The following is a 26,887-nucleotide window of genomic DNA, read 5'->3' on the forward strand; positions in this document are numbered from 1 at the left end:
GGTTTATATCACAAAAATAAAAATTTAAATGGTCGATTTTTGGTGCCATAATATTGTATATCTTCAATAAATAATTTTTATTATGAATAAATATCGTTAAAAATTATTGGAATATGGCAAGTTATTTTCTGTCCTAATTTAACTCGCCAAACAGAAGCCACTCACGAAGTTTCCATAAACAGTTTTTAAATTTAATAATAATAATATAATAATAATGGGGTTTAACCTCCGTTTCTCTGACATATACGCCTATAACAGAGGCCACCCACATCATTATTTGTTAACCTTTATTTATTTAATTACAAACATATTTACAATTACATTTTGATGTGGGTGGAGTCGGTTACTTCGTTCTTATCCAAGCGACGACAATGTGATCAATTCTATCGCCCTCATTAATCATAATTGTTCACACTGCCGCTGCCTGGATTCGAGCCCGCAACCTAAGTCTAAATGGACAAACAGTCTAATACACACGCCTTAGACCGCTCGGCCATTTAGGCTCTTTAGTTTTTAAATTTAATCCATTACGAAAGTATACTAAATAAGTATTATTTGTGTCAAACATCATTTAAAAATTTAAAATAAAATCAAAATCTCATTTCTGGCACAATTTGAATAAAATCGTATTTAACTTCAAAAACAAGAAAATTAACATTTTAAAGAATCAGTTTAAATCACTCACTTGGAATAAAAAGGCCACCTTCAAACTTGTAACAAGACAGTTATCACAGATAAATAGATTAATATTACTACTTCAAAGTCTCACTTATCTCAACGATTTCACTTTTCATGACCGAGTGTAAGAGGGGAAAACTACATATTAATTAGACAGATCATTTTTATACATAAAGTAAGGTTATACATTCCGCTAACTGGTGGTAGAAGAATATAAAGTTCGAGATGTATAGAGAAAAATATGGTCTTATCTTTTTTAAACAGAAATCTGCACCGATTTTTTACTACACATTTTAAATTTATTTTTCATTATAGTAGTCCGGCTATTTTTTAGTCAACTAGGCAAATCGTATGGCGTAAATGTAATAATATGCTCTAAAATTATAAAGGGCATTAATGAGAGCGCATGCACATGATTTAAAGATGATCCTAAGAAAACATGACTTTGTGCATTTAGAAAGCATAAATTTTATTTGGCAAGCATTTTCGAAGACTGTTTCAAAATTCGTTCATCTAACAATCGTGCCATATTAATTCTCGCTACGGTGATCTCAAACAAATAAGCGACAATTAGAGACCTAAAGCCGGGGAAATAATAACGATTATCTATATCATCCTTATGATGACTACTTTTTAGACGAACCAAGTGTTAAAGTAGATTTCGATATTTATGATCACTTTTTAGATCCAATGTTTACATGCTACTACTTTATTTTTCGATACGTACACGCGGAAAAAATATAAATAAAGTATTTCAACGTGAAAGATCCCAAATGTTAAAATTCATTTAAATATGAATACAATAATTTTACATGAAAACAAGTGAAAACAAACAATTGACTGAGTTAATTGTTGAAATACCATGTATAGTCAGTGTTGATTTCTTTATCACATTACATATACCAACATGTGACACATACATAACTGATAATCAAGTATAGTACATATTATAAAATTTCCGCCCTAATTGTCGCCCTCACGGGTAAACAGTGATGTTTACGAAAAAATGTTTCAAACTAAAGTTGTTTAATTTTTGATAAGGAACATTTTTTACATTTAAACTTTTGTTCTATCTCTAACGGTTTACAAGATGGGTCCTACGGACCCAAGTCCCAATTGACCTATGATGCTCATTTACGAAGTTGACCTCACTCTTTACGTCCTGAGTACGCTGTAAAAATTTCAGCTCGATATCTTTTTTCGTTTTTGAGTTATCGTGTCCACAGACGGATACACAAACAAATAATACAATCTTATAAGTGACGTATATGTTTGAAATAAACAATGTTGTTGCTATGCAAATAATTGATACTATGTGTTATATATATTATATAACATATCAATTATGTTCTGAACTAATTTGCGCTGTCACGGGTAAACAATAATCTTTACAAAAAAATGTTTCAGACAAAAGTTGTTTATTTTTTTGTAAGGAACATTTTTTACATTATACTTTTATTCTATCTCTAACGGTTTACAAGATGGGTACTACGGACCCATGACCCAATTGACCCATGTTGCTCATTTACGAACTTGACCTCACTTTTTACGTCCTAAGCACGCTGTAAAAATTTCAGCTTGATATCTCTTTTCGTTTTTGAGTAATCGCGACCACAGACGGACGTACGGACGGACAACCGGAAATGGAATTTTTTTGTAGCATCAATATTTTTAGGCGTTACAAACTTGGGACTAAACTTATAATACTATGTATATTTCATATATACATGGTATAAAAACATTCAACATATTTCAAATATACACTGACCGACAAATAAAGTAGAACGGCAATTATAAACTGGAAAATCAACAAGTACTATATTTTAAAATTTAAGTGGATTTATATGTCACCAGCTGGTTATTAGTCCTTCGTACCAGTGAAGAAAATATATGACGAAAATTCAATGTTACCAACTCATTTACCACTAAAACTAGTGGTTTAATACAAGTGTTTATAACAAAACATATAGTCGTATAATTGACATATTTAAGACGTAGATCTGAGAAAACGGCTAATGAAATTTGTAGGCCAGTATTAGCATTCAAATTTTACTAGTATTCCTTAAACATTTCTGTACGTACAAATTAGCCGGTTGTTAATAAATTTGCATACCCTCATTTATCGGACATGTTGGGAGTTGAGGTTACGCCAAATGGCCTTATATGTTTGTAGGCCAGTATTATTATACCATGTATATATGAAATATACATAGTATATTAAGTTTAGTCCCAAGTTTGTAACGCTTAAAAATAATGATGCTAGGAAAAAAATTTTGTCATAGGTGTTCATAAAATCACCTAATCAGTCCATTTCCGGTTGTCCGTCCATCCGTCCGTCCGTCTGTGGACACAATAACTCAAAAACGAAAAAAGATATCGAGCTGAAATTTTTACAGCGTACTCAGGACGTAAAAAGTTCGTAAATGAGCATCATAGGTCAATTGGGTCTTGGGTCCGTAGGACCCATCTTGTAAACCGTTAGAGATAGAACAAAAGTTTAAATGTAAAAAATGTTCCTTATCAAAAACTAAACAACTTTTGTTTGGAACATTTTTTCGTAAACATCACTGTTCACCCGTGAGGGCGCCAATTAGGCGGAAATTTTATAATATGTACTATACTTGATTAACAGTTATGTGTGTGTCACATGTCTGCATGTGTAATGTGATTAAGAAATCAACACTGACTATGCATGGTATTTCAACAAGTAACTCAGTCAATTGTTTGTGTTCACTTGTTCTCTCTTATTATATTCATTTATCTTGCATTCAAGAAAAAAGCAAACGGTTGTTTATATTTTTAACCTCCCAGAGGAATTTAATGTAATGGGGCCGATTTTTAAAATCTCCAGTTTTATACATTTCTGCGATTTCAAGGCCACAATATCCGAATCAAACCTTTTCAATGTGATGTCTGTGAGTGTGTGTGTACGTATGTGCGTATGTTCGTTCGGATTCTTTCGCCTCGATTATCTCGCGAACCAGTTATGACATTAACCCGTGACTGGGCTTATTCGACGCGTAATCGCGTATTTAAGAACTGAAAGAGTTTTCACCAGAATTAGTTGAGCCGTTTTTTTAATGGCAATAAAAAAAACTGGAAAAAACTGAATAATGAAATCTGAAAAGTGGATAAAACACATAATTTATCTATGGAGATAATGATCGTTCCAGCATAAGTTGCAGTACATGTTCGAAGAATAATCTATGAAGGCTAACAAAACCTATCTTTTAGTGTTTTTTCTCCCTTTGGGAAGTTAGTCGTGTAGACTACAGGGGTCGCACTCACACGACTTCAGTACCACACCTACTATGCACTGCCAATTTATTTCAATAGGATTTAATTGACATGTTTTCCGTCTTTTGAAAACGAACCCATTTCAAAGTTTTCGTAAATGTAAACATTGTAGGTTACACTGAAATGAAGTCACTCACGAAGTTTCGTAAGAGGGTTATTCACGAAACCATACCCCCTCTTTGCACTGTAGACTAAAAAGCCTATATCAACATGTCCAATAAAATATATTTGAAATGGCATGAAAATGTATAATTTATCCATCCCTCAGTGTACAATTTTCCCATAAAAACAAAAATAAATCATGAAAGCATATTTCTTTCAGTTGTAAATTCATTTCATTGTACATATTATATGAATCTGATGATGTATGGGGAGTTTATAGTTTAGTGGAGGTTGAATAATTAAAACATAGTACATACATATATTTGATTAAAAATTCCAAACATTGTTTTAAAATGTGCATGTGAAAATGAACGAATATAAATATAAGTCCGTTATATATAACTCAACTATGTCAAATATGAACAAATCTATATAAATAATAGAAGCTGTTTTGAAATTTGATGAAACTTTTGTTTAGGAATATTGTTTCGGAAACTCGGTGGATGGGATAGTTTTGATCCCAAAAGTATAAAAATCAGAAAAATATTCGACCAGTCAACAAATGCACCCGATTTTTGTTCTTTTTGGGTCAAAATTACCTTATAAACTAAGTTTTATCGAAATTGGCGATACAAAATTTTTTTCGATTTTTTGCATTTTTTTTAAGTACCCCTTTGAAAAAATCGAGAAAATCGAGAACAAATTTTTGTTTTGGAATTTGATGAAACTCGGTGGATGGGTTAATTTTGATCCAAAAAGTATAAAAATCAGGTTAGTTTAATGATTGGATGTAGAGTTTCTGAGATATCGCCATATTTGGATCGATTTTAGTCCGTATCTCAAAAACTATTCGACCAGTCAACAAATACACCCGATTTTTGTACTTTTTGGGTCAAAATTACCTTATAAACTGAGTTTTATCGAAATTGGAGATAAACAAAAATTTTTCGATTTTTTGCAATTTTTTTAAGTACCCCTTTACAAAAATCGAGAAAATCGGGAAAAAAATTTTTGTTTTGGAATTTGATGAAACTCGGTGGATGGGGTAATTTTGATCCAAAAAGTATAAAAATCAGGTTAGTTTAATGATTGGATGTAGCGTTTCTGAGATATCGCAATATTTTGATCGATTTTAGTCCGTATCTCAAAAACTATTCGACGAGTCAACAAATGCATCCGATTTTTGTACTTTATGGGTCAAAATTACCTTATATACTTTTTGCAATTTTTTTTAATATGTTCCAGCACTACAAACAAATAAAAATACGTGTCAGAATTAGAATGCTAAATATCTCAAATTTCCAAAACTCAAAAATAGGAGACTACGTTTTTCATGATGTTAAAATCTATCACAAGTTCCCGATTCATAAAATTTTTTTAATATCTACTCTTGTGAGAAAAGTTTTCAATAAAAACAAATATAAAAAACTTGAACAGAAAAAAGTAATTACGACAATTGTTAATATAGATATGTATAATTTTTTAATTCAGTCATGTGTGACAAAAATTATAAATAAATGTAAAATAATAATAATAGTAATTAAAATTTACATAATGGGAAAATTATGAGTTGTGGTAATGTGAAATAATGCACTAACAATAATTATCATCAATATTATACATCTATTAAAAATTACAAGATTTATAATTCTAGATCAAGACCATGAGAAACCAATATATGGGACTATCCCCTCTCATTTACGTAGAAATAATTTATTGCTATAAATTAATTTTTATGCATAAATATTATCGAAGATAATAAATGAGAACTCTAGGATATATCGAAATAAATTTCGATTTTTGCCCCAATTTCCTAGATCAGATCAGTCATCATCAGTAAGAATTAGCTAGTGATTACTCTTATTATGAATGTTACTCTTTGCTAATTTGGTGGCGGACTGCACAATGATACTTTCGTGTATTTACAATTTATACTGTTCACAGTATCTGTCAAATTGTAGTATCAGTAGCACTAGTCAACAGATGGAAGTTGATTGGCTAGCGCCACTGATACTACGTTCAGTCCGAAACCAAATTAGCAAAGAGTAACATTCATAGTAAGTGTGCAGTCCGCCACCAAATTAGCAAAGAGTAACATTCATAATAAGAGTTATCATTAGCTAATTCTTACTGATGATGACTACTTGGTAGTCGAAAATACGTATTTTAAAAATACAAAAAACTGATCTAGGAAATTGGGGCAAGAATCGAAATTCCGACACATAACCTCAATTTTGAGAAAAACAAATTTTTCTATAAAATTACTACAGCTCGTAAAGTTCAAGCAAATCATCGGATTTTAACTTCTTTTTTTTTAAATTTCATGTTTTTTATGCACAGCGGAAATATTCAATTATTGTAAAAATAGCTTTCTTCATAAATTTCCCGAATTGATGATCAAAATTCGATAGATTTATTCCACTAATGGTTTACAAATGATATTTGACACCTAGGTAACATATTCCATCAGGTTTTAGCTAAAATTGAGCGATTTATTTCATTTTTCTGTTAATTATGGCCGATTTTAGTAACATCCTTTACTATACTAATACATACTATGTTAAACAAGATACAAGCATTGCAAATACAAAAGTTATTACGTAACCTAGTTTCTATTATATAAAATTGTATGAAGTAAAACACATTGTACATATCCACATACGTACAGAACCACGAACATTCACTTAAATAAAACAAAACCACAAGTTTTAAGTGAAAAGTACAGACATAAGTTTTCTCCAATTCTACAGAATGTGACAAGAGAAAATTTTAATTTAATAAGCTCATTGCGCAAGTGCAACTGATATAAAGGCCACAAAGCATTTGCCAGATTAACCCTTCTTTATCATTTCCACCATGCTACAAATTTTTTTTCATAATTTACCGTAAATTTAGATATATGCCAATTCGTCTGTTACTTCCATATTTTATTAATTTAAATATTTAAAACAATTAATCAAAAAATAACGGTTAAACAAAAAATTATTATCGTAATTTAATAATAGCCAAAACTAGCTCAATTGATAAGTGATATTTTGAAAATACATACCTCTGCAAAAAACTCGTCCATAAAACCTCCTTCGACGTTAACGGAAACATCATCTGGGCCCACATCATCATCATCGCTTTGCGCCTGTAAAATAAAAATTGCTTAAATACATTTATATCTGTCAGTTGAAAAAAAATTAATGATATTCAAACTTTTTTGAAAGTCATTAATTCAACATAGAAATTTAGTAATTCATTACTAAAAACAAATAGGTTTAATTATGGTGATACAGTCAAAATCGGTTATAGCGAAATAGTTGAGATCAAATAATAAAAAAGTTTTGCATATGGTGCCGTCTTAACTGGACACACTGTATATATTATCGAATAAAATACTTTAACACCAAAACAAAAATGATGACTATGCTACCAATATGATGTAATAGATATGAATGTCAGCCCCAATCATCTGTCATTTATTCATTTTTTACTGCCAGTCAAACTGCCAGATTTTATGGGCATTGAAATACATATTTTTTTCAAAATAAACCATAAATATTGAATGATTATAACGTACGTACGTGTTATGAATGACATCAAACATTAATATTACCAACCTATAGATATCATAATTATTCCGATATTAAAAAATAAATATCATAAATGAACAAGCTAACAAGCTAAACCGGATCACGCTTCGATTTTAATCTGAACCTCGCCAAAACGGGGAACCAAATTTCGCGGAAATTCCACAATTAACAGAGTTTACTCCTTAAGAATCGATTTTCATATTAGGAGTTTTTAGTTCGCAATCTATCTCGTGCACGCCTTTCACTTTTTAGTACTGCATGTATATAACTTGTATCCTTGTGTGTTGTCGACAAAGTATATATTGTTTGAAACTGACAATAACCTGACGGTTATAGCACACTACTCAACACTAAAGGGGTAAGCTCCACTCGTGCGCCAGAGCTGACACACACAATTTCTTTATATTTCGGGATGCGATATCAAAAAAAACGGTTTATTTTAAGAACAAATCCTTCTGGAAACTTTAGAATTAAATAACAGAGATAACATATACAAATTGTTGGGTGAATCGTATGAAGGAATATTTTGAAACCTCCCAAAAAGAGAAAACGCGATCTCGATTGACTAATCGAGAACACAAAAATCGTTTCGACGGGTCAAAAAACATAAGCAATGATTTAAATCTCATGTCAATTACTTCATGGGTACAGATCCCTTGCTAGTGACGGGATTAATATGAACAAAAATAAATTTTCCAATTCTACTGAGATTAAATTATTATATGTATATGTGTAATAAAAATATTGGACTGAAAAAGTTATGTGTTAAAATTCTGTAAATAATATATTATACAGAATACAGACATCGCATCGTGTTCTAACTTCTAACTTAACAGAAAACTCTTCACAAGTTTTTGATTGAAAGTTTGTTTTTTTTCTATGTAAAGGAAATAATAATAGAAATCTAAAAATAAATTTAGCAAGTTTGAATGAAATATTGTAAACTTATGAAAATTCATATCAGATATGATACACAATTTCTTGAAATATGATACACAATTTATTTAACACAACAAGTGAAAACAAACAATTGACTGAGTTAATTCTTGAAATACCATGCATAGTCAGTGTTGATTTCTTTATCACATAACACATACAAACATGTGACACATACATAACTGCAGATAATCAAGTATAGTACATATTATAAAATTTCCGCCTAATTGGCGCCCTCACGGGTAAACAGTAATGTTTACGAAAAAATGTTTCAAACGAAAGTTGTTTAATTTTTTATAAGGAACATTTTTTACATTTAATCTTTTGTTTTATCTCTAACGGTTTTGCAAGATGGGTCCTACGGACCCAAGACCCAATTGACCTATGATGCTCATTTACGAACTTGACCTCACTTTTTACGTCCAGAGTACGCTGTAAAAATTTCAGCTCGATATATTTTTTCGTTTTTAAGTTAGCGTGTCCACAGACGGACGGACGGACGGACAACCGAAAATGGACTAATTAGGTGATTTTATGAACACCTATGACAAAATTTTTTTCCTAGCATCATTATTTTTAAGCGTTACAAACTTGGGACTAAACTTAATATACTATGTATATTTCATATATACATGGTATAAAAATATTTGATCAAATGAATAAAATTCAGATCTTCTGAACTATTAATTCGTTTCCAATAAAATGGCATAAGACTAAGAGAAGGACGTAGTAAATGAAGCATACTTAATAAAGAATCAAATTTTCAAGATAGTTGAAACCTGCCGAAAAGACTCTCGCTAAAACCTGATCTAAGGATTAGGGGTTCGATTACTACAACCCTACTAAGAGATAAAGCTTGAAATTAAAATAAATAAGTGAAAATAAGCAATGAACTGAGTTAATTGTTGAAATGATCTGTATAGAATCAGTGCTTACATTATTTTTAATAAGTTACGAAATTGAGAAAAAATAATAAATTTATGGCGGCCTGCGGCCCTCCATTTGTTCTAGTAAAAACTCACTTGTTGAAGCTACCTACAAATTTTTAATTAATTATCTTTTATAATTTTGGAGAAAATTGACACCAAAACTTTACCCAAATTGTGAGGATTTCTCTTATGACGAGAGTAAAATATGGAGAAACTAGTTAAAAGGAATTTAATTATTTAGGTTATTTCTCTGCTCTAATATTTTCACTCTCGCATATGAATCAACAAACACGTAATGAAACTATTTTTAATTAGCTAAAAATAAATTTATATAAAATTATGTAGAGGTTATGATTTACAAAGTTAAAGAATATATAACGCGCGAAATATTTGACGAAAGTGCAAAACGTGTGAGCAAATCTCTCATCACAGGACTGAAGATTCCCGTATAGTTAACGCGAGTGCTGACGAAATAACAAATAAGCTTTGGTTTTTCGTCACTCCGTCCAATTTCGAGTACCCACTATAGAAGAAAAATAAAAAAGAAATTCTTTTAAAGCAAGTGCAGTAATGTTTATCATAAAAGATACGTCTTTTCCTTTTTGAAAAAGACCAGGATATCATTTTCACCGATACCCAACCACATAAAACCATGGTTTCAGTATCCATATCGATTTTTAAGTGGACATAATCTGTACTCTCTGTAAGTTCTGTAAGTTCTGTATACATATATGTATACAGAACTTAAGGAATCGTGAAAAATGTTTATACAAAAAAACCGTCGGTTGTTTCATTGTTAATGTTAGGCATTTGATTGGTGGAAATTTTGTATTCATAGAACGTACGTACACAACAAAAATGTTAAATTTTCTATTGTATATGTAACAAAATGATAAATGAAAAACCTTTTTCAAAAACGAATACATTTTCTTTTTAATAAAAGATATTATTATTTAATTTTTTTCATTGTTAAAAAATTATACAACAACGTACGTAATTTTTCAAATATCAATAAAGTTTTCTGTTTATCTGGGCGTAAAATTTTAACTGAACTGCCCTACATGAAAAAGGGTATCAATATTAAAAAGTGAAAACAAACAATTGACTGAGTTAATTGTTGAAATACCATGCATAGTCAGTGTTGATTTCTTTATCACATAACACATACAAACATGTGGCACATACATAACTGGCGCCCTCACGGGTAAACAGTGATGTGAAGTTTCAAACAAAAGTTGTTTAATTTTTGATAAGGAACATTTTTTACATTTAAACTTTTGTTCTATCTCTAACGGTTTACAAGATGGGTCCTACGGACCTAAGACCCAATTGACCTATGATGCTCATTTACGAACTTGACCTCACTTTTTACGTCCTGAGTACGCTGTAAAAATTTCAGCTCGATATCTTTTTTCGTTTTTGAGTTATCGTGTCCACAGACGGACGGACGGATGGACGGACAACCGGAAATGGATTAATTAGGTGATTTTATGAATACCTATGACAAAATTTTTTTCCTATCATCATTATTTTTAAGCGTTACAAACTTGGGACTAAACTTAATAAACTATGTATATTTCATATATACATGGTATAAAAACTTTTTCTAAATAAAATAAAAATTAAATAGTTCCAAAAAGTAAATCCAAAAAGTCAGTTTGGTCAGAAAGTGTGGTTTTAAAATTAACGAGAGTGAGTTATTAACATTCAATAGTTTTATACCATGTATATATGAAATATATCAAGGTATAGTAAGTTTAGTCCCAAGTTTGTAACGCATAAAAATATTAAAAATTTTGGTATAGGTGTTCATAAAATTCCCTAATTAGTTCATTTTCGGTTGTGTCTGTCTGTCAAGACAATAACTCAAAAACAAAAAAGATATCAAGCTGAAATTTTTATAGCGTGCTCAGGGCGTAAAAAGTGAGGTCGAGTTCGTAAATGACCAACATCGATCAATTGGGTCTTGGGTCCGTAAGACTTATCTTGTAAACCGTTAGAGATAGAACAAAAGTTTAAATGTAAAAAATGTTCCTTATAAAAAAATAAACAACTTTTGTTTGAAACATTTTTTCGTAAATATCACTGTTTTCCCGTGAGGATGCAAATTGTATAGTATGTATTATATGGGAATATCAGTTATGTATGTGTGACATGTATGTATAAGTAATGTGACAGTTTAATCAACACTGTCTATACATGGTATTTCAAGAATTAAATCAGTCAATTGTTTGTTTTCACTTGTTTAATGTTAATTTTATTAAAAACTATTTTGAATGGGCATTAAAAAAAATTTTGCTGCAAACACACTGTACATAGAAATTAAATAATAAGCTACTGAAAAACTTTTAATGGATAAAGTATTTACGTGTATGTTTGTATGTATTTATGTATTTATGTGTGTGTTTGTGATAAAGCTCACAAACTAACTCAAAATACAGAATGTAGAGATAGTTTGAGTAGATGGAACATATATAAATTATTGATATAATATCACAACGGAAGCTAGGCTTTCATTTATACTTTACTTATACATTCACTGCTATGCCATGACTAATATTATCAAAATTATATGTATTTATATGCAAATGATATTTTATAAAACTTGACACAACTTGTAAATTTATATTCATATCTAATATGATTTAACTTAATTATACAGTAGAATCTCGATAAGTTAAAGTCCAAGGGAAACAAAAAATATTTTAAGTTATAGAGGTTTTTAGTTATCAAGGGTCTATGTTATTGAATGCATCAGAAGGATGGGTTCAATAAAATACTGAAAATTAAATACATATGTAATCATATTTATTCACATTACTTACATTACATAAAAATAAAACAACAACTAAAGGTTTAGTCTACTTATAAAAATCTGTGATTTTCTTTTGTTTTAAAAAATTCACTGTTTCTAAATCGATTTGATTTTCAATGACAAATAGAGAGGAGAATACATTATCTTCTATGTTGCTACACTGCTCTATAAATGATATAAGCAATAAAGCAAGCAATAAATATCGAAACCATTTGTTTTGACACTCTTTCAAAATGACTCATTCACACAATTTTATGTTATAGAGGTTGTGGAAACATTTCTTTTAGTTACTGAGGGCCTAACAGAAATTATTTATTTAAGTTATAGAGGTTGCGTATTTTAAGCTATAGAGGTTTTGGCCTCTGATGGGAAGGGAACGTAGTATTTTTTGAAGTAACTAAGGTTTTTATGTTACCGAGGTTTAACTTATCGAGATTCTACTGTATATATAATACACAAGAAATTTTGTTAATGACATTGTCTAAAGTTTAAAAGATATCATACAAATTGTAATCAACAATAATCATCAACTCCTATTTTTTTTATTAAAATTTAATTTAAATTTCTTGTGGAGTTTTTTGAAATATCCAGAAAAATTTTCCCCAGTACATTTTCTTTACAGAAAACCTGATTGTTTAAGGAGAATCCCTCACCAGTAATAGAAAAAAATAAATTAGTAGAAAATGATCCAAATTTTTAGTATGTTGTAGTTAACGATACATATTATTAAATCAAAAAAAAATTTGGGTATCTTATCGATCAATTAAGAGAGTAATTCTTAATTAAAAATACACTAAATAACATAATCATCCTCATATCATGGTATGTTATTTAGTGTATTTTTAATTAATTAATTACTCTCTTAATTGATCGATAAGATACCCAAATTTTTTTTGATTTAATAATATGTGTCGTTAACTACAACATACTAAAAATTTGGATCATTTTCTACTAATTTATTTTTTTCTATTACTGGTGAGGGATCCTCCTTAAATGTATCTTTGAAAGACTTAGCTTAATCATGGAAAAGGTTTTGAAATAATCATTTTATTAAGTTATGTAAGTTTCATGTTTTTTGGGATTCATGGAATTTTAAATCAATGAGTATGAGAGAGTTCATGACCTTCATGGTCAAGGTCAAGGTTAAGGTCAAATCTAAAGCCACTATTACGGTTAATTATATTAAAGATTGAACGCTGCATCAAATCCGGTATTTTTAGTTTTTTTGATATGTTGTTTGCAAGGTAGAGGCAATGTTAAATCCAAGCTTTCGACCTCGGTAGACGATCGAACCATGTCGAAAAATATAAAAACCTCTAAAATTTTGTCCTTACTTCAGTTTTTGCCGATTTTGACCTAGAAGGATTGTTTTTCATAAAAAAATTTTGTATTCCTTTTTAAAGAAGGCTAAATTTTTAACAATTTGTGATAAAATCACTTTTTATAGGACCCGCAGTTTTGAAGATACATTGTAAACCGTTAGAGATAGAACAAAAAATTAGATGTAAAAAATGACTCTTATAAAACAATACACAACTTTTATTTGGAAAATTTTTCCGTAAACATCACTGGTTTTCGAAAAATTCGAAAAAGTATTTTCTAGAATTGTATTTCGTTTTTCCAGAATGTTTCACAAGACCACTAGATGAAGCTACCTACAAATTTTCCACTCTCTATCTTTAGTTAGTTTTGGAGCAAATGGACACCAAAATTTTCTCCTTATTTGCACCTTCACGGGTAAACAGTGATGTTTTAAAAAACAATTATTAATTTTTTTATAAGGAACTTTTTTACATTTAGTTTTGTTCTATGTCTAACGGTTTACAATATGAAATTTTGTGAAAAATCGTAAGTTGAATAAAATAGACAGACTTTGAAAAGCTGTATCTCCGAAGCTATCGGTTCTATAAATTTGTTTGCACTTTACCCAGTACATCTGTACACTGAAGAAAAATTAAAATAATGACAACCTCACCCCGAAGTTGGCCCTTTCCTATTCCTATTGAGATAACCTCATATCGATTGATATTAAGAATTGTTTTTTCAGTGTACAGACCTTCTTACAACACTCTGTATATTGTCTCTGGGTTAGTGTAGTTAGTTTTATAACAGTACTTTATGTACATAAAAATTTCTGTGATATTTAAGGAAAATAGTACAACGTCTAAGCTATATAGAACTTGATAATAGAAAATCTAGGTCACTGACATCTGGTTAGCATGCCCTAACTGTTGCGTGTTCATTAGGTTTTATATTTTATCACAATATACATCGCAAGTACCTGCATTACACAAGCATTCTCCCGTTAAAAGTCAAAAAAAAAAATTGCATGTCCAGATTTTCGAAAAAATTACCCCCAAAATTTAATTTTGCTCTGATGACAATATAAAATGATATCAATGAACAAATTTTTGGTATATAATGATATTCAACACTTTCTATCCATGGTATTCCAACAATTAATTCGACAATTGTTTCTGGTCACTTGTTTAAAATATTTTCAAATCACTCTGTACATACGATAACTTTAATAGCATACAAAAAAAATCAATAGCTACCGTATTGTAAATTCGACAAAATAAAACATATTATAACCGGAAACAATATTTTATAATATTATTAATAAATAACGCAGTGGTCATTTGGACGCTAATACATAAATAATTCTATAATCTTATTTACACGATAAAATTATTATTTGTTATATTATCCCTATCACTATATAATATAAATGTGAATGTAAGGTTGTTTGTTTCTTTGTTTGCTACGCTTTCACGAAAAACTACTCAATGGATTTGAATGAACCTTGGCAATAATATAGCTCATATATCAGAATAAAACATGAGTTATAATTTATAAAGATATATTTAAAAAAATATTAAATTAGTCTATGACAGTTCGTTATGAACATACGTTTATACTGCCATCTATGAACAGACATTATGAACCATAAATTATAGAATTCTATAAAAAAAGTTAACGATACACAATTCATGGCCACCTATTCTGACACACTCAATGAATTAAGACTATATAGGTAACATTTAAAAAAATTTGAAATTAGAATATATATTTTAACTGTGTAAAACAATACCTTCGAGAGGCTATAACACAATGGTCTTTACTTTTAAGCCCAGCTCAGCGGGCGGGTATTATGCTAGTCATGAATAAATAAGTATCGCTAGCGCCTGTCAGTCATACGTCAAAGTATAAAAACTGAAAATTAGTGTGTATGTATTCCTAAGAGTAAGAATGTTAGGGGATTACAATCTTTGACTAACATTGGATCTGGAGAAGCTATGTGTTTTCTGTGTAGCGTCTGACCTCGGAAGAATCCTAAAACTTTACTTGTATAAAATGACACTTCTTACCCGGAGACAACTCGCCTTCGGGTGACAATTTGTTCTCAGATTCTGTACTTACAGGATATTTCAACAATTCATTCAGTCAATTCTTAATTTTAACTTGTATACCCCATTTTTTCGTTAGTATTTTTTCTTAACAAATTTTTTTTGAATAATAATAATTATTATGATTAAAATATTATTATTATGATGTTACTAGCTTGACTCGTACGAAATTTCGTAATACGGCACCCATGCCCATGGCTAAAAAACGGTCAGAGAAATTATAATATATAAGTGAGTAATTTACTTTCTTTTTATTTATAGGCAATTTTATTATAGTTATGATATACAAATTACATAATTAACAAAATTAAATCTAAATATAATTTCTCTAGATCGAAAGTCTATTTTTCGCCATTACCCAGTAATAGGATTTAAATCATGTAATTTGATACAGGGATAAGATTTCTCGTGGACAGGAAAAAGCAGGCTAGATAAATAATATACGATATTTTGGCAAATAAACAGTCAAGGTATTGAATTATCGTTATGTTCTATAATAGATTCTTATCAAAGAGCTACTTTATTTAAATGGCCTTTATTATTTATCATGTGAAATGTTTATTTTAAATTATTTATACATTAACGTACAAATGAACATTTTGTAATAAATAAATTTAAAAAAATGGTATACATAGGTAATAACATGAATAATATACAATCAATTAAATTATAAAAAAGTACTTTACAAATTATACGTTATATTTTGCCCTTCATTAAAAAAAAAATGGGGTAAAAAGTGGGGTACAAATGATTTCATAAGAGTTTATTATCATATTATTTTCAGCTCTTAAAGTTCAATAATTTAGATGTCAGTATTAGTTCCCGAACATTGAGATACTAAAAACCCTGCCCACAAAATATTGCACAATAACTTTTTATATAAAGTCATTTTTTGATATCTTTACATCCTAGCGGCTATTTCAGCTATATTCCAGACTTTTGCGCAACTCGTATGTGCACAGCGTGGTTTTATTTGTATATTGCCGTAATCATTTGGCCTGATACATCCATGAGAATAAGAGAGTACAAATACATTCAGCAATGTGTATAAGAAAGATACTTATGATTGACTAATGCGTTAGTCAATCATAGCCACACACGTGCATACGTATACGAGAATATGTAACATAATTCGTCGAAAGTCGTTACTCGGAAGTTTTCGTGACCGCTGAACACGAATATTACTACGAATGGGCCCCGAGATATCTTATGCCCAAGGAGGATGAAAGAGGGATGCCCAATGACGAAATATGTTACATTTTGTCGTAAAATTCCACGAGATGAGGTGCATAATGCTCGTTCTATAGACCAGGTACCTCGGGGGCCACTTTCGTATTGATATTCGTGTATAGAGGCCCCAAAAACCCCTGGGTAACACCGGGTAACGGGTCAAGGTTTTCTTTTGTTTTTTCAGTAATACATTTCTCCCTCATCACTTTAGTTCACAAAATTTGTAGACGCCTCTGAACCCGTCTTACTGCTTACGAAATCGACAGTTGAGTCGTTTTTTGTGTTATTTTCAACACTACAATCATCATCGATTGTAGTAATGTTTAATGGTTTTAATGGTCAGTCTAAAAAAGTGTTATTGTTAACACTAAATTCATCGATTGCAGTAATTTTTAATAATTTAAATAATAACCCAAATTTTTATTATTACAAATGGTATGCGTTAACCACATTGTCTCCACAATATTTTGAGGTTATAACACACGATATAACCACAAATCAACACCAGTATTTTATTTTCAATACAAAACCATTCTTTTCATTTTTAATAAATATAATCAAAAAAAAATTTTAAAAATTTTATAAACATATAATTTCCAATATCTGTTTATTTGCGAAAAATCAATCGAATCTGAAACTTATTCAAAAGACGATTTCAGAATGGTATGTATTCGCCACGGGTCTGATCAAGTCTCAACCTTTCTTCTATATCAATACATCGACAAATATCCCCCTGCGGGAAAGGCAAATCCGTCGAAGCTCATTACAGCAATCTTTAGCTCGCACGTCAAAACGGAATCGGAAATAACGTTTTAGCGATTTCACGGGTGCATTGTGAAAATGAAATTTTTCGAACTTTGTTGTTAGTTCAACTTTACTTCGAGTCGATTGATGAAAATCTCATTTTCTAGCATGTAATGCATAGAACAGAAAATCATAGTTTTGGGAGGTTTTCACGCGCTCTCTAACAGCCAAGCACTTATAATGCAATTAGGCCAAAAATTTTACGGGATGTTTTTGAGAAAGTAAGCATTGCACGTCAAATAAAAATAGTATAGATATTAGAACTCTCATTTTTTATGGCCTTTTAGAAGGACGAAAATCATAAAAATCGGGTTTCTTCAAATTTTACGCAATTTTTTTTTATCTGAAGAAAAAAAATAACAGATATTTTCATTGATTTCTCATTCGAGAACTGTCGAATTTAAGAAAATATGTAGAATGTGGAGAAGTATTTTTTTATTTAAACACAAAATCATTGTAAATGTCAAATTTTTGCAAATGTCAAGTTAAAAAAGACCCTTTATACGAAAATCTATAATCGTTATAGAATATGTAATGTAATTGCCTATATGCATGCTATTATACATGTTATTTTTATGCATAAAATATCCAATAATAATTTAATTTGTGCTAAAAATATGAAAATAAAAATTAATGTTTAATTCAAATTTGTTTAAAGTTTCTGTTAGAAAATTATTATTTTCACCCCGAAAAACGAAATAAAAAATTGTAAAATTTCTTTACGTTTTTAACAGTGCCTTGGGACATTTAATACCTTTATGAACACGCTTTTATAAGCTTGCCCTGAACAACGAAAATCTCAATTTAGTTTCCACCCACTTGAGGGTGGAAAAAAGTATAATCGAAATCGGTTAGCGTGATATTGAGTTATTCGCCCATTTGTCGCGCACATACTTAATGCAAATTTAAGGCTTATATGATTTTCTCATGGATGCCATTGTCAGAACTGGGCCAAATTGAAAGGGGACCACACGGGAAACTCCAGCTTTCAAATAAAATAAGAATCATCATAATCGATTCACCCAATCAAAAGTTCTGAGGTAACAAACATAAAAAAAAAATACAGTCGAATTGAGAACCTTCTGCTTTTTGAAGTCGGTTAAAAATAGAAGTTAGAAGCATTAAAATCGCAAATGTTTGCCAAAATCAGTGATTCTAAACCTATGGTCTGCGGACCACGAGTGGTCCGCTAGAGTTTCGAGGCAAAACCTAGATAACTTTATTTCTATTGAATTTAAAAAAATTTTCATTCTAGCAAAAATATAATTCCAAGAATCGTTTTGAAAATTAATGGTTTATCATATTATTCAAAAAAAGAATCATTGTCCGTGTTGCCAACTGAGTGGTTTTATCACTAAAACTAGTAATTTTACCTTCCCTTTTTAGTGTCCAAATAATTGATTATTGTAATCCCATTTATACTAATTTTTGAAAGTTCAATTTTCAATTACAAAAGATTGATCCAGTGTCTTTAATCAAATATTGCTAGTTAATTTTGGCAAACTTCCCAATTTCTGATTGAAATTTTGCATACATATGTGTACAGGGGGGTGGCAATGAATTTTTATGGTTAGCATCACCGATCAAGATTTTCACATAGGTTTCACCATAATTGATATACAAACTTTTTTATTTTAAATTAAAACTTTTAAATTAACAGAAATGAAAACAATCAATTGACTGAGTTAATTGTTGAAATACCCCATAAAAACAGTGTTGAATGTCAGTGCTTGTATTATTTTTATACTCTGTATATATTAAATATATATCAAGGTATACTAAGTTTAGACCCAAATTTGTAACGCTCGAAAATATTGATGTTACGAACAAAATTTTGGTATAGGTGTTCATAAAATCCCATAAGTATTCTATATCCGTTATCTGTCTGTCTGTGGACACGATAACTCAAAAACGCAGAGATATCAAGTTGAAATTTTTATATCTTACTCATCTTCCTTTTACTTACTCATCTTACTTTTATATCTTCCTATCTTTTATAGAAAACTATAAAAGATAGGAAGTTGAAATTTGCTTCAGGTAGCTTCAACTAGTGGCCTTGTAAAACATTCTCGAAAAACGAAAAAAACAAATTCTATAAAATACTTTCGAAAATTTTTGAAAACTCAAATCGGTCGCCGTAATTGTGCCGACAAGAAAATATGTTCTTGTTTTTTAAACTATTTTAATTTATAAAAAATAACCCAACAATTTCTATCCAAGGTGTTTCAACAATTAACTCAGTCAATTGTTATTTTATAAGTTAAAAAAAAAAAAAAGGATATTTTAAGGGTAAAATGACGACCAATTTTCACCGAAAATTTGTTTCCCCCATTTTGTGAAATCTTCATGCTCAGAAACGAATTTTTAAGCAAAAAAAAAAAGTGTTTTCCCGAAAATTGACCATTTTAACTCCTTCAATATTACCGGACAGATTAAATATAAAATTAGAATCAATAGACAGGCTCACTACTTGAAGCTACCCACTTTCTCTATCTTTGATAATTTTCTCAAACTCTGTATCTTTGATAATTTTTGAGAAAATGGAAACTTAAGTTTTGCCCTAACATTTTTTTAATTTAAATTTTTGTTCTATTTTTTACGGTTTATAAAATTCATATCCAATTAACTTATGTTGCTCATTTACGAGCTCAAACTCACTCTTTACGTCCTGAGAACGCTATATAAATTTTAGCTCGATATCTCTTTTCGTTTTTAAGTAATCGTCTTTCCAGACAGGCGGGCGAACAAAAATGGCTTAATTACGTGATTTCATGAACACCTTTTCCAAAATTTTATTTATAACATCATAACTTCTAAGCGTTAAAAACTTGGGGTAAAAAATTTTCCCAACATACAGTAACACTCAAAGGAAAATTAAGTCAACTAATTGTCAGAAAAAGGATCCTTGAAAAGTACTATCTACTCTCACGAATTTTTAAGTACACCCAATATTATTTAACATACTTGGGATAATTTTCATTTCTTGAAAATGAAGCAATAATTTTATTGAAAAGGAAATAGTGCATACATTTTTTGGAATATACTATCTTATCATACAAGAAAGTTCCGGGGAATTTTTTATGAGGCCGGCTTCAATGAAACATGTGACAAGGTGGAAACGAGGTTTAGATAACAGAAACGTCAGTGTGAAGTTTGTATGGTTCGGAAATCCTACCCATAGTTGTAAATCAAAAATAGAACCAATTACAAGTCGAGTTTTTGACAATTTATTAACAAAAATAAAATGAATAAATGACAGTTCTCAAAAGGGGTGGGGCTATATATGACACTTTACAGTAAATGACATTTAGCATTATATCAATTATACACACTTAACCTTTAAAGGTAATACTTTCTACCGAAATATGCAAATTATTCACATAAAATCAATATTAACAAACTGTCAAAAATTCACCCATCAACCAATACATGCATGCTACATCCCCCAAAAAAAAACAACCTCTCAAAAAAATTTGATGGAGGTAAAAAATAATTCCTTCCAAAAAAAAAAAAAATGAATCAACATGTTTGATCCCTCTGGTGTACAACTTTAAACTTACCGCTACGAGGGCCGCCAATCTATCCTTCGTCATTTTCTAAACAATAAAACTCACACACTGTGACTTTTCCCAATTTTATAAAAATATCCCATTCAAAACTTTTGCACAGAACGGCACTAAAACTAAGAACACGGACACTACGATCATAAAAATCGATACGTTCTCAACTCAGCTTCTTCTGCACTGCCGTTATAGAAACGCGCTTGCGCCTATGACGTCAACTCGGTATACCATTCGTGTGTTAATTTCAAAATTTTAGAAATTTATTTCGTAAAAAGTAATCAGCAGAATTGTTTGTAATTATTTTTTTATAAAATAATTTAATTTTCTTTAGTCAATTAAATCATAATATTATACAATATTGAAATTTTATACTTTTAACGAATCGTGTACCGGCTTCTATATTCAGCTTGTTTAGAGAACGCCATTGTGAACCATATCGACTTTCTTAACAGGTAAGAGAAATCGTTTAATTTCCTATCCATCGCATAATATTGTGGCTTAAAATTCACATAATTTGATTCCTACAAATTCGGTAATAAATTGCATGTTGAATTTTCTATCAACAATAATTAGTTTTTGTATAATATTAAAATTAAGTTTGACGGTTTGTCTCAAAATCCTATGATACGATATTAGAGCGCCATTTCGATATATAAATTTAAGATTAAAAAACGTGTGTTTCAATTTTTCCACACAAAGCAATCGTTGATCCAAAATTTATTAAAAATTGTAATCATTTTTTGTCGAAATTATCAGCTTGACCTTCAAATACAAGTCAACGGTTTTTTTCTAGAACATTTTTTTTTTTTGCAGTAGTGAAATAACATAACACGAAAAAATGGCACAAGAAGCTGATATGCCAACATTCAAATGTGTCCTAGTTGGGGATGGTGGTACAGGAAAAACTACATTTGTTAAACGGCATCTTACTGGTGAATTTGAGAAGAAATATGTGGCAACGTTAGGTGTTGAAGTACATCCATTAGTTTTTCATACGAATCGTGGTCAAATCCGATTTAATGTATGGGATACAGCTGGTCAAGAGAAATTTGGTGGATTACGTGATGGTTATTATATTCAAGGACAGTGTGCTATTATTATGTTTGATGTTACATCAAGAGTTACGTATAAAAATGTACCCAATTGGCATCGGGATTTAGTTCGAGTGTGTGAAAATGTACCAATTGTTTTATGTGGAAATAAAGTTGATATTAAAGATAGAAAAGTCAAAGCCAAAACTATTGTATTCCACAGAAAAAAGAATTTACAAGTAAGTTTTTTAACTATTCTTTTTCTAATTAAAATATTATTGAGTCGAAATTCATTAATAGAGAATCTTGCTAAAGTAACGGTTTGATATTTGGTCTAAAATTATCAATAGTTGACTACTGTGAATAACAGTTTTCGCTCGTAAATAATAATAGTTTTTGTAGGTAACGATTTTATTTTTCCCGCCATAACGCTACCGTGTGTCATTGAAAGACGGCACCTCCTGAGAACCTATGAATATACATAAATGTAGTTTTCTGTATTACCATTAAAAACTTAAGATTTCCGCGGTAAATTTAAATAATTTTCATGCTCAAAACGAACGTTTTCGAGCTATATGTGCAAATAATTTTTGCAATTTTTCTTAGACAATTTTAGCTTTTTTAGTGATTTTGAAAATCAAAATACAATTACTGATAACATTGTTGAAATTTGTAGGCATATTTTTTGTTCGAAAAGCTTAATTTTCTGTAATAATGCATTTGAAAAAAAATAATGTTTGTGTGGGTAGTGTTAACCCTTTAAGGCGGCAAGCTGCTGCAGTATTCTGTTTGAAATAAATTGATTATATCCATTTAACAACAAAGATAAAAGGTCGCAACTAAACTAGTCCCAAACTATGTATTTTGTTAAAATCTTAATTTATTTCTCTTAACTCTTTGGCCCGACACACCGTTTTCTTTATAAAGCCAAAAAACATCAATACAAGAAAAATTGCCGCCCAAAATCATAATTTTTAAGAATAAAGCTCATGGTTACAAATTTAGTTTGTCACCATCGTATTCAGCGCCTTTTTTTATGTAAAAGGGCTCGAGTACGATAACTGTGGCGCCACGATTTGACAAGAGAATATTGTCAAACACACATAAATAAAGCGAAAATGAAGAAATACCAGTTTTCGAGTTTTGGCTTATTTTTTTCAGAATTCTTTCAAAGTGTTAACTTTAGTTTAACTTTAAATTTTAGTATTCATAGAAACTTGTCAAATTTAAACGATTCAACATACAAAAAATGGCCATATGTGTTATTTCAAATATAGACTTTAGGAGTCGATTACTCGAAAATTAGCACTCTTCATTTTCAATTTGTTTTACTTTGTTTAACCATATTCCATCGTCAAATCGTGGCACCACAGTTATAGTACTCTCCCCTGTAAAAGTATCAATAAACTCATCATCCTAGAATTTAGATTCTAGAAAAATTATTTTACTGTTTCGGTACTTTTCTAACACCCCGTATAATAAAGAAGAGTAATTTTTTGATTTGCAAAATCCTGGGAGATTCGGAGCCCTTCGTTTAACCTTCTGCAGAGCTTGTAACAAGCGCAATATAATTTTAACAAGAGTACTACCTGCATTGAAATTGAAATAATTTGTTATTGAACTTAATCGCTATTTTAACTTCTTATCAGAAAATCTTTCTTAGGGCGGCAATATGTTTGTCATAGTCCTTATCTCTGTTTCAAGTCCTCCAAATACACATTTTCTAACATTAAAAGTATTTTGCTTGGTTTTAAATATAATTTAGAAATATTTAAATTGTTTACTCGATCAGAATAAGCTCTTCTCGAATTTTCCTGATGATTTATGTTATTAAAGACTATTTTTCATTCGTTCAATTGTCGAGTAAATTACTAGGTTTATTAATTGATTTCTAACCTAGTTCTTGAGATTGTTTAAGTCTTAACTATGGAAATACTCCAAAACATTATTTTGACTTTTTAAATCTGTACAATTTCCAGCGTCAAATCGACAGAGAGGAATTTACAGTTTTATTAGTCAGTGCCTATTATAAATATTCGAATGGTGAAAGGAAACCATTTCCATAATTTGAAACTATATTTATTATTATTTCTATTATAACTAATATCAAATTTTTTATTTTCAGTATTACGATATCTCTGCCAAATCAAATTACAACTTCGAGAAACCATTCTTATGGTTAGCACGAAAATTAATTGGTGATCCAAATCTTGAATTCGTTGCTATGCCCGCTTTAGTACCACCAGAAGTACATATGGACCCACACTGGCAACAACAAATCGAAAATGATCTTAAAGAAGCTCAAGAAACAGCTTTACCCGAAGACGATGAAGATCTTTAAGTTAATTATTTGGTATATTTACATATTTAAAATCAAAAACAATAATTTGTGTTTGTTTAAAAATTACAACACAAATCCATTTAAAAAATATGAAAACAAACAAAAAAAAAAGTTTAGGTTCAATATGCATTTTTGTAATTTTAGATAGAACTTTTTTTTATTTTTAATTACAAAGCAGTGTAAGCTTATTGTTACATTATAACTTTAAACTAAAGCTTTAGTAATATTTAAATTTGTATTAAGAGCTAGTAAATTTTAAGCCGTATACAATTTCAAAAGTTCATTTATTTAAAAATGTTTTAATAAATAACAGTTATTGTTAAAAGTTTAAGAGGTAAAACTTATGTAGATTGTTGTTTTTTTTTGTAGTTGTTGCGCTAATATCGAAGGAACAGTATGAGAAGGAGTGTAATACAAAATTTAATAATTTTTTGTTTAAAGTTTTTCTTAAGTCTACGTTATTCTTTGAAAAACGTAATTTTTTTTGTTCAATTTTGATTTAATTGTTAATATTAAAGTTTTTGCTAGTTTAAATAAGTTATTTCAAATGCGTTAAGATTTTTTATTACTTTCAATATTTGACATAAATCGAAATTTTTTATATTTTCCAAAATAAATATCAAAAAAATGTCGGTTTATTCATAAATCTACATAGGTGTTACATCTTAAGTTTTCGTACGAAAATATTTCGTAAAACATAGTGGCCAACGACTGTAAAATGAAACTGATTTTTTTTCCTGGAGAAAAACATTTTTGAGCACTTTATTGGAATGCATTAAAAAAATAAACATTTTTAATTTTAAAAAAAGAGTTTGTTTAGGTCTTATTCCCTTTACAATTCATCATCAACAATTCAAGGTGATCTTAAAGGTTTAATTTCTCTGATTTGTTCCCATACAATTTCATCTTTTATTGATAAATTTGTGCTCACCTTGAAAAATTCAAGTAGTCCACTGATTTTCTTCAATTAGAAACAAAAAAATCAACTAGCCGCGAAATAATTACAGTAAAATAAGACCGTACACGAAAATTAAATGTAGTCTAACATCGCACGGGGAATGCCATCTTCAATATTAACTCCTAAGGGCCCGCGAACCAAACGTCAAAAGTTTTGACAATAATCGAAATAAGATCTTTTTAAGTAGATTCTGCTACTACGATAAAAAAGGGCCTCGACTTTTGATCAATTAGAAGCTGTTCGCAAAGTATCGATTAGGAGAAAATAGGTTTTATTAAGAATTTTCTGTCTGTGTATTTTTGAATCATAACAATTTTTATTGTCAGCCGTCTTGAGAGAAGTTTCAATTTTTTACTTACAAGATATTTGAAGGCGTCGTGAGTTTTTTTGAATCGTAACAATTTGATATTGTCCGCCGTCTTTATAGAAGTTTCATTTTCTTTTTGGCTTCTCTTAAAAGAATACCGGACCCATTAAGATATTTTTAAAAGAGACTTCCATTACAACGATACAAAGTGCGTATTAATTCTAATCAAAAATATCTAAAGCTCAATTAAAAAAGTGTATAATACCTCTTTTATTGTCTTTGCATTTGAGAAGATTACTCAATTTTTTTTCCTCAATAATAATTACGCAAATTCTTCAATTTAAAAATTCGATTTCCAAGGAAATTTAATTTTATTTGTATGTAATCAGCTAATTATGTATACGGTTTGATTTAGAACAAAATTAAAAAATTTTTATTTTTATTCTATTTATTTAAAAAGTCAATTACTTCAAAAAAAAGCCAACAAAATTGTATCCCTTTAGTTTGAGAGTGTTAAATGTGTGGTTTTCCCACAATTGGTTGAGATTGAATGAAAGTTTGTGATCCTAAAAAGATTTGGATCAAGTTTATTTCCAAGGTAGTTAACTATTTTTATATTGTACAGCTTTGTTGTATGAGCCTTGTAATTTTTGTAATAAGTGACCAAAAAAAAAAAACAAAATGTTTCCTTACGATTTATATTTTGTGGTTTTTTTAACTTTTACCTTTGTATTCTTTAAATAAATTGAAATTAAATTTTTTTTCATAAAGTCTGATTTTTAATAAAAAGTAAACTCAATTCTAAGTTATTTTAGTCAACATGGCCATTCTTTTCTTGTAAAAGTGAAGAATTTTAATAAAATTATTTTTAAAAAAAGTTTTCAATCCTTATTTATACACCTCATTTG

General features: G+C 29.7%; 2 protein-coding genes across 8 annotated transcripts in view; one reads left to right on the forward strand and one right to left on the reverse strand.

The window, feature by feature from the left end:
- Positions 1–21,531, reverse strand: part of LOC123296929 (syntaxin-1A) — a 138,071-nt gene extending 116,540 nt beyond the window's left edge. For all 6 annotated transcript variants that reach the window (XM_044878640.1, XM_044878644.1, XM_044878641.1 and 3 more), the window contains exons 1-2: positions 21,340–21,531; positions 7,127–7,210 (exon numbers count right to left, since the gene is read on the reverse strand). In XM_044878640.1, coding sequence (XP_044734575.1) covers positions 7,127–7,210; positions 21,340–21,372 — 117 coding nt within the window. In that variant the 5' untranslated portion in view covers positions 21,373–21,531. The remainder of the gene's footprint in view (positions 1–7,126; positions 7,211–21,339) is intronic.
- A 132-nt stretch (positions 21,532–21,663) lies between these two features.
- Positions 21,664–24,772, forward strand: LOC123296934 (GTP-binding nuclear protein Ran). 2 transcript variants are annotated; one of them, XM_044878649.1, is made up of 3 exons: positions 21,664–21,794; positions 22,156–22,612; positions 24,499–24,771. In XM_044878649.1, the coding sequence occupies exons 2-3, from the start codon at positions 22,181–22,183 to the stop codon at positions 24,712–24,714; spliced, it is 648 nt and encodes a 215-aa protein (XP_044734584.1). In that variant the 5' UTR covers positions 21,664–21,794; positions 22,156–22,180; the 3' UTR covers positions 24,715–24,771. The 2 variants fall into 2 exon arrangements, with proteins under 2 accessions (XP_044734584.1, XP_044734585.1); XM_044878650.1 differs by lacking the exon at positions 21,664–21,794 and adding an exon at positions 21,828–21,874 and having other exon boundaries at positions 24,499–24,772.
- The last annotated feature ends 2,115 nt before the right edge of the window (positions 24,773–26,887 follow it).

Source organism: Chrysoperla carnea, chromosome 3, assembly GCF_905475395.1.
Source record: "Chrysoperla carnea chromosome 3, inChrCarn1.1, whole genome shotgun sequence".
Lineage (NCBI taxonomy): Eukaryota > Metazoa > Arthropoda > Insecta > Neuroptera > Chrysopidae > Chrysoperla > Chrysoperla carnea.

Coding starts and splice junctions, on each gene's coding strand:
- LOC123296934 (XM_044878649.1), top strand. CDS start 22,181: ATGGCACAAGAAGCTGATATGCCAACATTCAAATGTGTCCTAGTTGGG. Junction 22,613..24,498: donor ACAGAAAAAAGAATTTACAA/GTAAGTTTTTTA, acceptor TTTTATTTTCAG/TATTACGATATCTCTGCCAA.